At 36.8% G+C, this 14,655-nt stretch overlaps 1 protein-coding gene across 4 annotated transcripts in view; it reads right to left on the bottom strand.

Moving 5' to 3' along the window:
* LOC100376122 (uncharacterized) overlaps positions 1–14,655 on the bottom strand; it is a 173,846-nt gene that overhangs the window by 74,785 nt on the left and 84,406 nt on the right. For all 4 annotated transcript variants that reach the window (XM_085491375.1, XM_085491373.1, XM_085491374.1 and 1 more), the window contains exons 6-8: positions 13,661–13,750; positions 9,613–10,650; positions 5,794–6,015 (exon numbers count right to left, since the gene is read on the bottom strand). In XM_085491375.1, the coding sequence (XP_085347501.1) occupies positions 5,794–6,015; positions 9,613–10,650; positions 13,661–13,750 (1,350 nt within the window). The remainder of the gene's footprint in view (positions 1–5,793; positions 6,016–9,612; positions 10,651–13,660; positions 13,751–14,655) is intronic.

Below are 14,655 nucleotides of genomic sequence, written 5' to 3'. Positions count from 1 at the left end.
ATGATGCATCTCAAGATATCACTACTTTAGTAATGAAGCCTACAACATGGCAGTACTCCCATGATGCATCTTAAGGTATCACTACTTTTAGTAATGAAGCCCTACAACATGGCAGTACTCCCATGATGCATCTCAAGATATAGCTACTTTTAGTAATGAAGCCCTACAACATGGCAGTACTCCCATGATGCATCACAAGATATCACTACTTTAGTAATGAAGCCCTACAACATGGCAGTACTCCCATGATGCATCTCAAGATATCACTACTTTAGTAATGAAGCCCAACATGGCGGTACTCCCAGGATGCATCTCAAGATATCACGACTTTTAGTAATGAAGCCCTAGAACATGGCGGTACTCCCATGATGCATCACAATATATCACTACTTGAGTAACGAAGCCCTACAACATGGCAGTACTCCCATGATGCATCTCAAGATATCACTATTTTAGTAATGAAGCCCTACAACATGGCAGTACTCCCATGATGCATCACACGATATCACTACTTTAGTAGTGAAGCCCTACAACATGGCAGTACTCCCATGATGCATCTCAAGATATCACTACTTTAGTAGTGAAGCCCTACAACATGGCAGTACTCCCATGATGCATCACAAGATATCACTACTTTAGTAATGAAACCATACAACATGGCAGTACTCCCATGATGCATCACAAGATATCACGACTTTAGTAATGAAGCCCTACAACATGGCAGTACTCCCATGATGCATCACAAGATATCACGACTTTAGTAATGAAGCCCGACAACATGGCAGTACTCCCATGATGCATCACAAGATATCACTACTTTAGTAATGAAACCATACAACATGGCAGTACTCCCATGATGCATCACAAGATATCACTACTTTAGTAATGAAACCATACAACATGGCAGTACTCCCATGATGCATCACAAGATATCACTACTTTTAGTAATGAAGCCCTACAACATGGCAGTACTCCCATGATGCATCTCAAGGTATCACTACTTTTAGTAATGAAGCCCTACAACATGGCAGTACTCCCATCATGCATCACAAGATATCACGACTATAGTAATGAAGCCCGACAACATGGCAGTACTCCCATGATGCATCTCAAGATATCACTACTTTTAGTAATGAAGGCCTACAACATGGCAGTACTCCCATGATGCATCACAAGATATCACTACTTTTAGTAATGAAGCCCTACAACATGGCAGTACTCCCATGATGCATCACAAGATATCACTACTTTTAGTAATGAAGCCCTACAACATGGCAGTACTCCCATGATGCATCACAAGATATCACGACTTTAGTAATGAAGCCTGACAACATGGCAGTACTCCCATAATGCATCACAAGATATCACTACTTTAATGATGAAGCCCTACAACATGGCAGTACTCCCATAATGCATCTTAAAGTGTACTCCCATGATGCATTTCAAGATATCACTACTTTAGTAATGAAGCCCTACAACATGGCAGTACTCCCATGATGCATCTCAAGATATCACTACTTTTAGTAATGAAGCCCTACAACATGGCAGTACTCCCATGATGCATCACAAGATATCACTACTTTAATAATGAAGCCCTACAACATGGCAGTACTCCTATGATGCATCTCAAGATATCACTACTTTAGTAATGAAGCCTTACAACATGGCAGTACTCCCGTAATGCATCTTAAAGTGTACTCCCATGATGCATTTCAAGATATCTCTACCTTAGTATTAAAGCGCTACAACATGGCAGTACTCCCATGATGCATCACAAGATATCACTACTTTAATAATGAAGCCCTACAACATGGCAGTACTCCCATGATGCATCTCAAGATATCACTACTTTAGTAATGAAGCCCTACAACATGGCAGTACTCCCATGATGCATCACAAGATATCACTACTTTAGTAATGAAGCCCTACAACATGGCAGTACTCCCATGATGCATCACAAGATATCACTACTTTAATAATGAAGCCCTACAACATGGCAGTACTCCCATGATGCATCACAAGATATCACTACTTTTAGTAATGAAGCCCTACAACATGGCAGTACTCCCATGATGCATCACAAGATATCACTACTTTTAGTAATGAAGCCCTACAACATGGCAGTACTCCCATGATGCATCTCAAGATATCACTACTTTTAGTAATGAAGCACTACAACATCGTAGCACTCCCATGATGCATCTCAAGTTATCACTACTTTTAGTAATGAAGCCCTACAACATGGCGATACTCCCATGATGCATCTCATGATATCACGACTTTAGTAATGAAGCCCTACAACATGGCAGTACTCCCATAATGCATCTTAAGGCGTACTCCCATGATGCATCTCAAGATATCACTACTTTAATAATGAAGCCCTACAACATGGCAGTACTCCCATGATGCATCACAAGATATCACTACTTTAGTAATGAAGCCCTACAACATGGCAGTACTCCCATGATGCATCACAAGATATCACGACTTTAGTAATGAAGCCCTACAACATGGCAGTACTCCCATGATGTCTCTCAAGATATCACTACTTTAGTAATGAAGCCCTACAACATGGCAGTACTCCCATGATGCATCACAAGATATCACTACTTTAGTAATGAAGCCCGACAACATGGCAGTACTCCCATGATGCATCACAAGATATCACTACTTTAATAATGAAGCCCTACAACATGGCAGTACTCCCATGATGCATCTCAAGATATCACTACTTTAGTAATGAAGCCTACAACATGGCAGTACTCCCATGATGCATCTTAAGGTATCACTACTTTTAGTAATGAAGCCCTACAACATGGCAGTACTCCCATGATGCATCTCAAGATATAGCTACTTTTAGTAATGAAGCCCTACAACATGGCAGTACTCCCATGATGCATCACAAGATATCACTACTTTAGTAATGAAGCCCTACAACATGGCAGTACTCCCATGATGCATCTCAAGATATCACTACTTTAGTAATGAAGCCCAACATGGCGGTACTCCCAGGATGCATCTCAAGATATCACGACTTTTAGTAATGAAGCCCTAGAACATGACGGTACTCCCATGATGCATCACAATATATCACTACTTGAGTAACGAAGCCCTACAACATGGCAGTACTCCCATGATGCATCTCAAGATATCACTATTTTAGTAGTGAAGCCCTACAACATGGCAGTACTCCCATGATGCATCACACGATATCACTACTTTAGTAGTGAAGCCCTACAACATGGCAGTACTCCCATCATGCATCACAAGATATCACGACTATAGTAATGAAGCCCGACAACATGGCAGTACTCCCATGATGCATCTCAAGATATCACTACTTTTAGTAATGAAGGCCTACAACATGGCAGTACTCCCATGATGCATCTCAAGATATCACTACTTTAGTAGTGAAGCCCTACAACATGGCAGTACTCCCATGATGCATCACAAGATATCACTACTTTAGTAATGAAACCATACAACATGGCAGTACTCCCATGATGCATCACAAGATATCACGACTTTAGTAATGAAGCCCGACAACATGGCAGTACTCCCATGATGCATCACAAGATATCACTACTTTAGTAATGAAACCATACAACATGGCAGTACTCCCATGATGCATCACAAGATATCACTACTTTAGTAATGAAACCCTACAACATGGCAGTACTCCCATGATGCATCTCAAGATATCACTACTTTAGAAATGAAGCCCTACAATATGGCAGTACTCCCATGATGCATCTCAAGATATCACTACTTTAGTAATGAAGCCATACAACATTGTGGTACTCCCATGACGCATCACAAGATATCACTACTTTAATAATGAAGCCCTACAACATGACGGTACTCCCATGATGCATCTCAAGATATCACAACTTTTAGAAATGAAGCCCTACAACATGGCAGTACTCCTATGATGCATCTCAAGATATCACTACTTTAGTAATGAAGCCCTACAACATGGCAGTACTCCCATGATGCATCACAAGATATCACTACTTTAATAATGAAGCCCTACAACATGACGGTACTCCCATGATGCATCTCAAGATATCACTACTTTTAGTAATGAAGCCCTACAACATGGCAGTACTCCTATGATGCATCTCAAGATATCACTACTTTAGTAATGAAGCCCTACAACATGGCAGTACTCCCATGATGCATCACAAGATATCACTACTTTAGTAATGAAGACCTACAACATGGCAGTACTCCCATGATGCATCTCAAGATATCACTACTTTAGTAATGAAGACCTACAACATGGCGGTATTCCCATGATGCATCTCAAGATATCACTACTTTAGAAATGAAGCCCTACAACATGGCAGTATTCCCATGATGCATCACAAGATATCACTACTTTAATAATGAAGCCCTACAACATGGCAGTACTCCCATGATGCATCTCAAGATATCACTACTTTTAGTAATGAAGCCCTACAACATGGCAGTACTCCCATGATGCATCACAAGATATCACTACTTTAATAATGAAGCCCTACAACATGACGGTACTCCCATGATGCATCTCAAGATATCACTACTTTTAGTAATGAAGCCCTATAACATGGCAATACTCCTATGATGCATCTCAAGATATCACTACTTTAATAATGAAGCCCTACAACATGACGGTACTCCCATGATGCATCTCAAGATATCACTACTTTAGTAATGAAGCCCTACAACATCGCAGTACTCCCATGATGCATAACAAGATATCACTACTTTAATAATGAAACCCTACAACATGGCAGTACTCCCATGATGCATCTCAAGATATCACTACTTTAGTAATGAAGCCCTACAACATGGCGGTACTCCCATGATGCATCTTAAGATATCACTACTTTTAGTAATGAAGCCCTACAACATGACGGTACTCCCATGATGCATCTTAAGATATCACTACTTTTAGTAATGAAGCCCTACAACATGACGGTACTCCCATGATGCATCTCAAGACATCACTACTTTTAGTAATGAAGCCCTACAACATGGCGGTACTCCCATGATGCATCTCAAGATATCACGACTTTTAGTAATGAAGCCCTACAACATGGCAGTACTCCCATGATGCATCTCAAGATATCACGACTTTTAGTAATGAAGCCCTACAACATGGCGATACTCCCATGATACACCTCAAGCAATCACCACCGGTACTTTGTTAATAAAACCCTACAAAATGGTGGTACTCCCATGATGCATCTCAAGCTAAACTACTTCATTAAAGAAATCTTACAACACGATGCAAGTACTGTTACTATACACTTTGCTGAGTTTGAGACATGATAGGTCTGTCAGACCATTTCTTTTTTAAATGGCAATTTAATGTGGTTAGGACATGAAAGTCAACTATGGCAAAATTAAACCAGTCTTGTTTCTTTCCACATTTTCTCAAACATTCTGAACAACACATTTAACCAGAAGGAAATTATACTTACTTTCATAGAAAAACATATAAATATGTTCATAAAGTTTTCAATAGAAATACATGATATTTAATAAGTTAACCACTTGGCAAAGAGGGAAAAGATAACATTTTTCAGTTTCATGGAGGAAATTGAATTGTACAACAGGATTGTCCACATTATATTAAACAGTATATTTCTTGATGTTTAATTAATCTGATAACATGTTTTCAAATGATGAAATTTTTCTTAGATAGTCGTAATTTGTTATTGGTGGCAAAAAAAAATATTTTCTTGATCCAATTTTAAAATTAAATTGATGAGTGGCAAACCCCAGAATAATTTATAACATATTTACCTATGCTGTCTTGAATAGCTCTGTGAATCTCTCCAGTTCTGACTGAATCCACATCACTGGCAATAGCGACGTCATCAAAACTAGTAATCGGCACTCCAGCAAGCTGTTTTATCATCATAGTATGAAATTGATTCTCGTAATCTTCTGTTCTCACAGAGTCACCGCCATCGCTGTTTCTTCCCCCATTGCGCCTGAGGCTTCGGAGATGAGACGGAATAGGATCTATAAAAAAAAAAGTAGTAGTATAATGATACAGAAAAAAATTGAATGCATTACTCCAAAAGTTGCTTAAGGTGAGGAATAACTTGAATTGCAAGGATATCGAGATGTGACAACTGAAATTTAGCTGTTCAATCAAAACTTATCATTTCCTGCAAGCAGTCTGCAGCTAAAATGTCAACATCTTTCATTCATTATAGATTCCATTATTAAAGCATAATTTCATAGACTAAGTGATAGGGAACATTTTCAATGTATTCTCTCCCAAGACTAATTTCCTGTGAAAAACCATTCTTCTCAACTTTTTATAATAATTGTCAATATTATATTACAGACATTGAATTTTTGAAAAAATGCCAAATTTAAAAAAAAAGATAAATTTGTTTAATTTCAGATCAAATACTGTAAGGTGCTTAATTTTTGCTAATAGGAATATTTTTGATTTGCTGGATTTCTGGCATTTGAGAAGACAAAGTTTTGCAAAAATCACTGACACTCTAGGATGCAGAATCCCAGACAAAGTTTCACTACTACAAAATATTACTGACTCGCAGAATTTGCAAAAAACTTGACTCATGAAATTAAAACATATCACAGTATACAGCAACTGATGAATCTCAAAACCCTAAAGTTTGGTTAAGAATAGTTGCAGCTAACACATTTTTGGAACAGGAATTTCCTGAAGGTTTGTTGAATTATTCTTTGTAATTAATTCTTTTAAATTCTGAGAGTAAGAGCTTGAATTAAGAATCTCAATCGCTTGCATCATTGCAAATTTTCCAATCCAAAATGGCTGCCAACGTTTTATGCAGTAGAGAAATCACATCATGGCAACATCAATTGCATGGAAACAAGTGTGAGTACCATCAATATTTTATTCCTCTATATGTATTTGATGGAACTTTTCAAGAATTCAGTCTTTCAAAATTTCAACATTTTTTAATAGAAAGTCGCATCTTTCTTTAAGGATTTCAAATTAGTTGTTTCTTTATTATTTTTCGTCAACAAAATCAGACAAGGTGTGACATTTTAACTGAACTGACTTTTGAGTACTGTTGGATAGACATTGGCGGCCATAATGGTTGTTTTTTACAGTCCTCCATACTTTTCTAACATGTAGAACATGAAAAGGCTGAGAACTAATGACATCACATGCGAAGGGTATTGGGTTAGGGTTAGGTAATAGACCCTAGGTTTTGAATTCACTGATCTGTGACACAAACTATTGTCAAATTTTATATGAGCATATTTAGCTCACAGTGAAATAAAACAAAGCTAACAATTATGGCATATACAGGAGTAATAAATTCTGTTCCAATGCACATACCTCCATCAATTTACTTTATTTTACTTTAATAATGTTTTCATAACTAAACAGGTGACAACATTGAGAACAAAGGTGCCTGCCCTACATAAAGTCAGTCTAACAAATCAACACCTGTCTTCATCACAAAATAGGTTTACAAACATTTCCAGAAATATTTGTTTCCAAATCATTAATAATCTAACAAATTATTAGTCTTTGTATAATCATACATTATTCTTTTCACTGATTATCACAAAATGACATTGTATTTTCATAATTTCAAAGAAAAGTTTGATTTAATATTGAAATTAAAGCAGGAAATGCATGAGAAAATGATGAAAAACAAAAAACTAATGAGAAAAGGAAATTATAAAACTAGAAACTCAAGGTGTTTTTAAATTTAGTGAATGTTCAAAGGAAATGACTGGTATAGTGCCATTGCACATAAAACAGTCTGGTTTAATTTTGGAAAATCAGTAATTTTCTGAGATGTCAATTTTTTCCATGTTCATGTGAGAGTTACCTAGTATTTATGTGTCAACTCTTGTCATCTTTCATAAAATAAAACTCGCATTGTGTCATATTTTTTCAAAATAGAAAATTAAGTCCGCAATTTTTGAAAAAAGATTACAGAAATATAAAAATAGGCAAAATAATTTTTTGGGAAACAATGATGGCACTCAAAGGGTTGTAACTTTTTAGAAACACAAATCTAAAAGGCAACACTGAATGTTAATTGCCCAAAAATTATTTTTTTTTCTTTCTAAAACTGTACCAAAATGTACTTTACTGTGAAGTGCTTTATTTCACCAGAGAGTTGAGAAAATTTCCAAATTTTGTTACAGTTAACATTTCACTGGCATGCAGCCTGAGTCACATGGCTTTCATGAAAATAGTCCCTGTGGATGCTCTTAAATTTAACTCTGAAGTAATAGCAGTGAAAATAAAATGGTTCGCAGTATAACATGCATAGAACTGTAACCTATTCACATATTAAATGTTGCACCAACGAAAAGATTTTTGAAAAAAAATAGTATGACTGTTAATATATACTATTTTTGAGTTTTTCCTTTTCAAATTGAATCAGGAATTCATTTCCCATAGCAACACATCAGCGGCTGTTAACCCAAACTTACAACAATTTTCACAAGAAATTCCTTGCCAACAAAATGTTTACATGTAAAATTTATGAAAGGAGAGATTGCTGTATTGAAAAGCGACAGGTGTCTAAAGCCATACAAAGCAATGCGAGTAAAAGAAGACAGGTTAAAATATATTCACAACAAAACAACATCTAAACCTGTCATCCCTGTTTATGGGCTAAACCAAAAAGTATACAATAGATGGGATATACCATTAGTACAAAGGTAGGGATGACAGGTAGAACCATCAACTGTGGGTGAAGTGTTAAACATTGCAGCAAGAAAATTACCTACAGATAGGACAGTCACCAACGTGTCACGTTATCTTCCATTTTTCAATAAACATTTTATGATATCCCTCACATTTAAAAATCAAATAGTCCTTATGAAGACGCAAATGTCAGATACCAAGTCCTCTAGGCACATAACAGACATTCGCCTGCAAGCCTTTCTAATCAACTATCGTATTCCTACTGACATTATGGTTCCCATGACAACATGAATAATTAATTAATGCTAACATTAAAGTGGCCCAATGTAATAATAAATACATTAATAATGTATGCAATTAGAAGGGATATGATGAAAATAATATTTTAAAACCTAGGTCAAATATTTTGTTGTGGGGAAACAATATGTTTATTAAAATGTCATTTCATTCAAGAAAATACAATAATTTATTGGGATTGTTAAAGCTATGGAATATTACAATATGATATAATCTATGGTAAATAACTTTAATTTTGCAGGGAGATATATTTTCAGGAGCCAGAAAAGAGTGACATAATTATACCCTACACCCCTTTGTACCATGCATCATGTAAAAACCTTATTAGATTCTTAGTGAGAATGTTCCATTTTATATGTAAATGGGGGAGAAGGATGAGGAAGGAGGGGAAGTTTACAACTTACCTCCTAAAAGTCTAGCCATTCGGATTGCTTATGAAGTTCAAAAAATAAAAATGATAAAAGGAACAAATCTGGTGACTACTAGGAATGAAGCGTGCTTCAAAAGCAAAGTTAATATTAGTTACAAGTTATAGTTTTTATAAATTATGAATTGCATTACAAAAATGTTAATTTTAATAAGCAATTATATAAAATGAAATTTAAATAATTTCAAAATCTTGAAATAAATAAATTAATATTAACCTATTTTTTGGTGAACCATGGAGCCAATATAACGAGACATATAATCTTCCGTATGTATGGAGTCAACATCATCGTACGATTTTGCTCGTCTCATTGGACCACTTTTCGGCAATGATGATGCACTCTTTGAGGGATTACCAACAACCAAGAATTTTCGTGATCTGACTGGAGGTGACATTGATCGTGCGCGGTCTCTGGGTGTGGTGGTAGGTGCAGCTGCAGGTCTTAGTCTTGATACAGGTGTCGGGGACGGAGATGTGTAACTACGAACCTTTTTACTGGGTGTGGTTTTCTTAGATGGAATGTAAGTTGCTTTCATGGGAGATGGTCCGGGGGAAGGAGACTTTTTAAGAGATTTTTTTGCTTCAATGTTTTCAAGACTCCTGAACATAATACTGTGAAACTGTTCCTCAAATTTATCGGTTGCCACTGTAATCACAGAATCGGTATCACTACCAACACGGTGTGCAAGAAAAGGGCTTGGTCTTATTCCCTTTCGTCCAGCAGCATCTGGGACCATAGCATCCCGAAAAAAAAGTTCGAAGTCCTCCGTAGCAACGGATTCATTATCACTGTGTTTCTCTGGCTTCTTGACGCGAGCAATTTCACGAGGTACAAAGCCATGTTTGGGATCCATTACACCTTTTGCAACCATGGTGCCATCTGGAGATCTGGTTTCTCTTCTCTCTGGTTCAGTTGTATATTCACCATTTTCAATAACTAATTCCAATTCATTTATTTTATCTATGTTAGTTGAACTTTTCTTACTCCCTTTGCTTGGAACTTTTTTCTTTGGTGTTGTCTTTTGCTTCGTGCTGCTTGAATTGGATCTACTGCTGGTGCAGCTCTTGGCAGTCAGCTGGGAATCTTCTGATCGTGGTGTCTGCTCTTTATCAGTTCCACTTTCCCCTTGAGAGTCTGAGACTTTGGAATGAGCTTGACTTGGGTCGTGTAATCTCAGCAAAAGCTTCTCAACTGCTGCCTCCACCTTTGCATCAAGCTGTCGATCAAGTTCCCCATTCTCAAACTCCCTATACTCTACAAAGGACACATTTAACGATTCTTGATGAGTATCATGATCATCAGTATCATACTCATCCGTGGTCATCATTTGCATGTTTAGTCCATGTGGAGGTGAAAGGTCAGAAGTGCAAGGTTCATGTGAAAGAGATTGCAATGTCAAAGTGGACTCAGAAGCAGTGGATTCATTCGGGGTGGTGCTGTTGTTGAGAGTGTTAGAGAGCACCTCCGATTCATGCAAATCAGAAGCCTCCTCATCGGCATGGTTACTGTGGTTGCCATGGCCACCACCAACATGAGCATCTGCAATTCATAGAATATGGTGCGTGAGATGTTATAAGAAGAGAAACTTTAAATTCTATATTAATTATTTCAGCAGTTCTTAACTTACCCAAGCATGCTTTACTGTCCCATCCACACCCCTATTTTGGAATGGAATCCTCTATGGCTAGAATATTCCATTTTCAGCCAAATAAGGATGTATAGGTTCGGCGATTGAGTTACATGCAGATGAGGACCTCATGCAAATAGGTTCCGAGCATTTCATCGGTGCAATTTATCATATTTTTTTTTGACACGCATATAAAATGACATTAAATATAATGTTGGATGATGAGTTAGCAAATTTGAAAAACAAAAATCTTTTAAGTCTAAAAAAGAGTGAAAGGTACTGGGATTAGCTTGGGATTGAAATGATTAAGATTTGGATGATGATGGGAATGATTCAGTAAAAACAAAAACATTGCATATATCCATCACCGAGGGCAGCACCTTATCTGAAGTTAATGATTTCTAAACGAGTAGGCACACAGAACCAGACACAAGAAAAGTAAAATACAATTCTTAATTCTGAAGATTACAAATACAAGATATATGCCCTGGTTCTCTGTGTATCTCTCCCAAATTTTGATTCAATAAATTGAAGTGATTGTAGCAGAAAGAAAAACATGCATCAAACACATGCACATTGTTTTTTTTGTACCTTCAAACATAAATGCTACCTCAACATCTGTGGCGGTAATTAATAGTAGAAAAGTAAAATGTTAAGAAATAAAAAAGAGTGTTCAATCTCAAGTATTGTTTTCCACATACAGAGTTCACTGTATTTCTGTATCATTGGTATTTACAAAGCTGAATGTTTAGTAGTGCATGACAGTAAGCTTGTTTCTGATTGAGTGAAAATATACAGGAATGTTTAGTAGTGCATGACAGTAAGCTTGTTTCTGATTGGGTGAAAATGCACAGGAATGTTTAGTAGTGCATGACAGTAAGCTTGTTTCTGATTGGGTGAAAATGCATAGGAATGTTTAGTAGTGCATGACAGTAAGTTTGTTCCTGATTGGGTGAAAATGCACAGGTTTGAAATGGTAACCATCCAATCAAAGTCACTCTTACACAGTGCTGAATTAGTGCATTATTCTGAATGTGTGAGTATAAAGAAGTGACAACATATTACAACCGAGTGATATATTTAAAGATCTATTTCTTTATTATTTCTCCATGAAAGTAGAATATCCTTGTGCTTTGATCAGAGTAACAGTGCAGCACTAGCTATTAATACAGATGATTAAAAGCAATCACATTCCACAATTCCTTAAACTCAAACATACACGTAAAGATTTTATTGATGATTTTAGTTAGTCACAACTGAATGTTTTTAATATTAGCGACACTGAGCACAAACATGATTCTGATGAAAATTTGTGAAATGAATATGATATAATATGTTTTAATAAGGTTATTTTAATAATGATATTGTATTATAACAATACTGTTAATAATTAATAATGCTACTGTTATGATTCCTATATTTTAATAATGCTTAAAAGCAATGAACAGTACCAGACAGATACGCAATCATGGTAGGTAATTGATTTTATAATGATGCCTGGATGCTAGCTGCTAATTACATTTTTCATGAAATGAAATTAAAGGTTACCATGGATATGAATGAATTAAAGGATCACTGACTCTTCTTTTGAAATGTTGCATGGATAATGATTAGTATGGGATGAAAAATGAAATAAATCGGAAGATTCATGAAGAGTGCACAGACACAGACGATTCATGAAGAGTGCACAGACACGGACGATACATGAAGAGTGCACAGACACGGACGATACATGTAGAGTGCACAGACACAGACAATTCACAGAGTGCACAGACAATTCATGAAGAGTGCACAGACACGGACGATTCATGAAGATTGCACAGACACGGACGATTCATGAAGATTGCACAGACACGGACGATTCGCAGAGTGCACAGACACAGACGATTCACAGAGTGCACAGACACAGACGATTCACAGAGTGCACAGACACAGACGATTCATGAAGAGTGCACAGACACAGACGATTCATGAAGAGTGCATAGACACAGACGATTCATGAAGAGTGCACAGACACAGACGATTCACAGAGTGCACAGACAATTCACGAAGAGTGCACAGACACGGACGATTCATGAAGAGTGCACAGACACAGACGATTCATGAAGAGTGCAACACAGACAATTCACAGAGTGCACAGACACGGACGATTCGCAGAGTGCACAGACACGGACGATTCATGAAGAGTGCACAGACACGAACGATTCATGAAGAGTGAGTGCACAGACACAGACGATTCATGAAGAGTGCACAGACACAGACAATTCATGAAGAGTGCACAGACACGAACGATTCATGAAGAGTGCACAGACACGGACGATTCATGAAGAGTGCGACACAGACGATTCATGAAGAGTGCACAGACACAGACGATTCATGAAGAGTACACAGACACGGATGATTCATGTAGAGTGCACAGACATGGACAATAAAAACACACATAGCTGACGGTAAACGGACATAATGAACAACATAAAAGAACCAATCATTCATGCAGACTTCAACCACATCAACACACACAGCAAAATACAAACACATCAGACAGGTTACAAATATAGTAGTTTATGATGACCTTTGACTCTAATCTTGGTCAGAGGTCATTCATTGCCAAACACTATTATGTCTTCCGTACTCTACCTTTAGGTCGGTGTTCCAGTCTTTCTCTAAGTACTTGTCTAATAATTTCAGAGTCAGCCACCGTCATTCTTTCATCATGCTTGGGTAGTTCTAAATAAGTAATGAGTATTAATTATGCATCATCATTGAATGGTCAGAGATTATCGGATGATAACTGCAATGTTGTTTCAAATACCCGCTACAAAGACACCATTATAATTCAATGTTATTCATCCTAAAAAAGATTCAGTTTTAACAAAACAGCTTCTAAAGAGAAAACAAAACAGCTTCCAAAGAGAAAACAAAACAGTTTTCAATATTACCATACGTGGTTGCACTTCACTGGTATCCAAAATTGCAACAAAACAAATGTGCGATACACAGGTTTCGAACTGACTTGCGAGATGACAAGAAGCTAAACCTTTTTTTTTTTAGCCCAATGATATCTTCCATGAATGATAATACAATATTACATGAATAAATCAGAAACCATGCTGAAAAGATTACAAAGTGTATATCCAGGTTGTCATGGCATTATGATAATAACAGATGGGACCAGGTGTTGTGTTATATAATGTGTGACACTAATCCAGATAACAATGTCATTAAGTTTTGTTATAAACTAGTATTTCTCAATGGGGCAAATCCAGTTAAGCCAAATCTCACAGCAAATTTACTTAATTGATTAAAATACAACAGAATACAACAGAAGGACTCATAGTATGAAAAAAATGAACAATGGTATCCCATGATTCCCTGGTGCAATCCCAAGAGTTGACAGATTAGATGTTTAGAGAATAAGCTTTGACTATAGAATCAAATGATGATAATTCTTGTCAATGCCATGGAAATACTAATCACAGATTTGAAGGTGAAGGTGCTCCACTTTATGCTTGTGAATATTTGCAAGCTAGTCCTATTTCTTATGCCTTTTGATGCCAAACCCTATGACCTTCAACCCTTTGATGTTAAAGTCACCTTTCAGAAAACAAACCTCCATAATTTTTTTTTAATTT

Source organism: Saccoglossus kowalevskii, chromosome 16 (assembly GCF_978046115.1).
Source record: "Saccoglossus kowalevskii chromosome 16, keSacKowa6.1, whole genome shotgun sequence".
Classification (NCBI taxonomy): domain Eukaryota; kingdom Metazoa; phylum Hemichordata; class Enteropneusta; family Harrimaniidae; genus Saccoglossus; species Saccoglossus kowalevskii.
The sequence above is the reverse complement of the archived record's forward strand: the minus strand, read 5'-3'. Positions and strand labels throughout refer to the sequence as shown.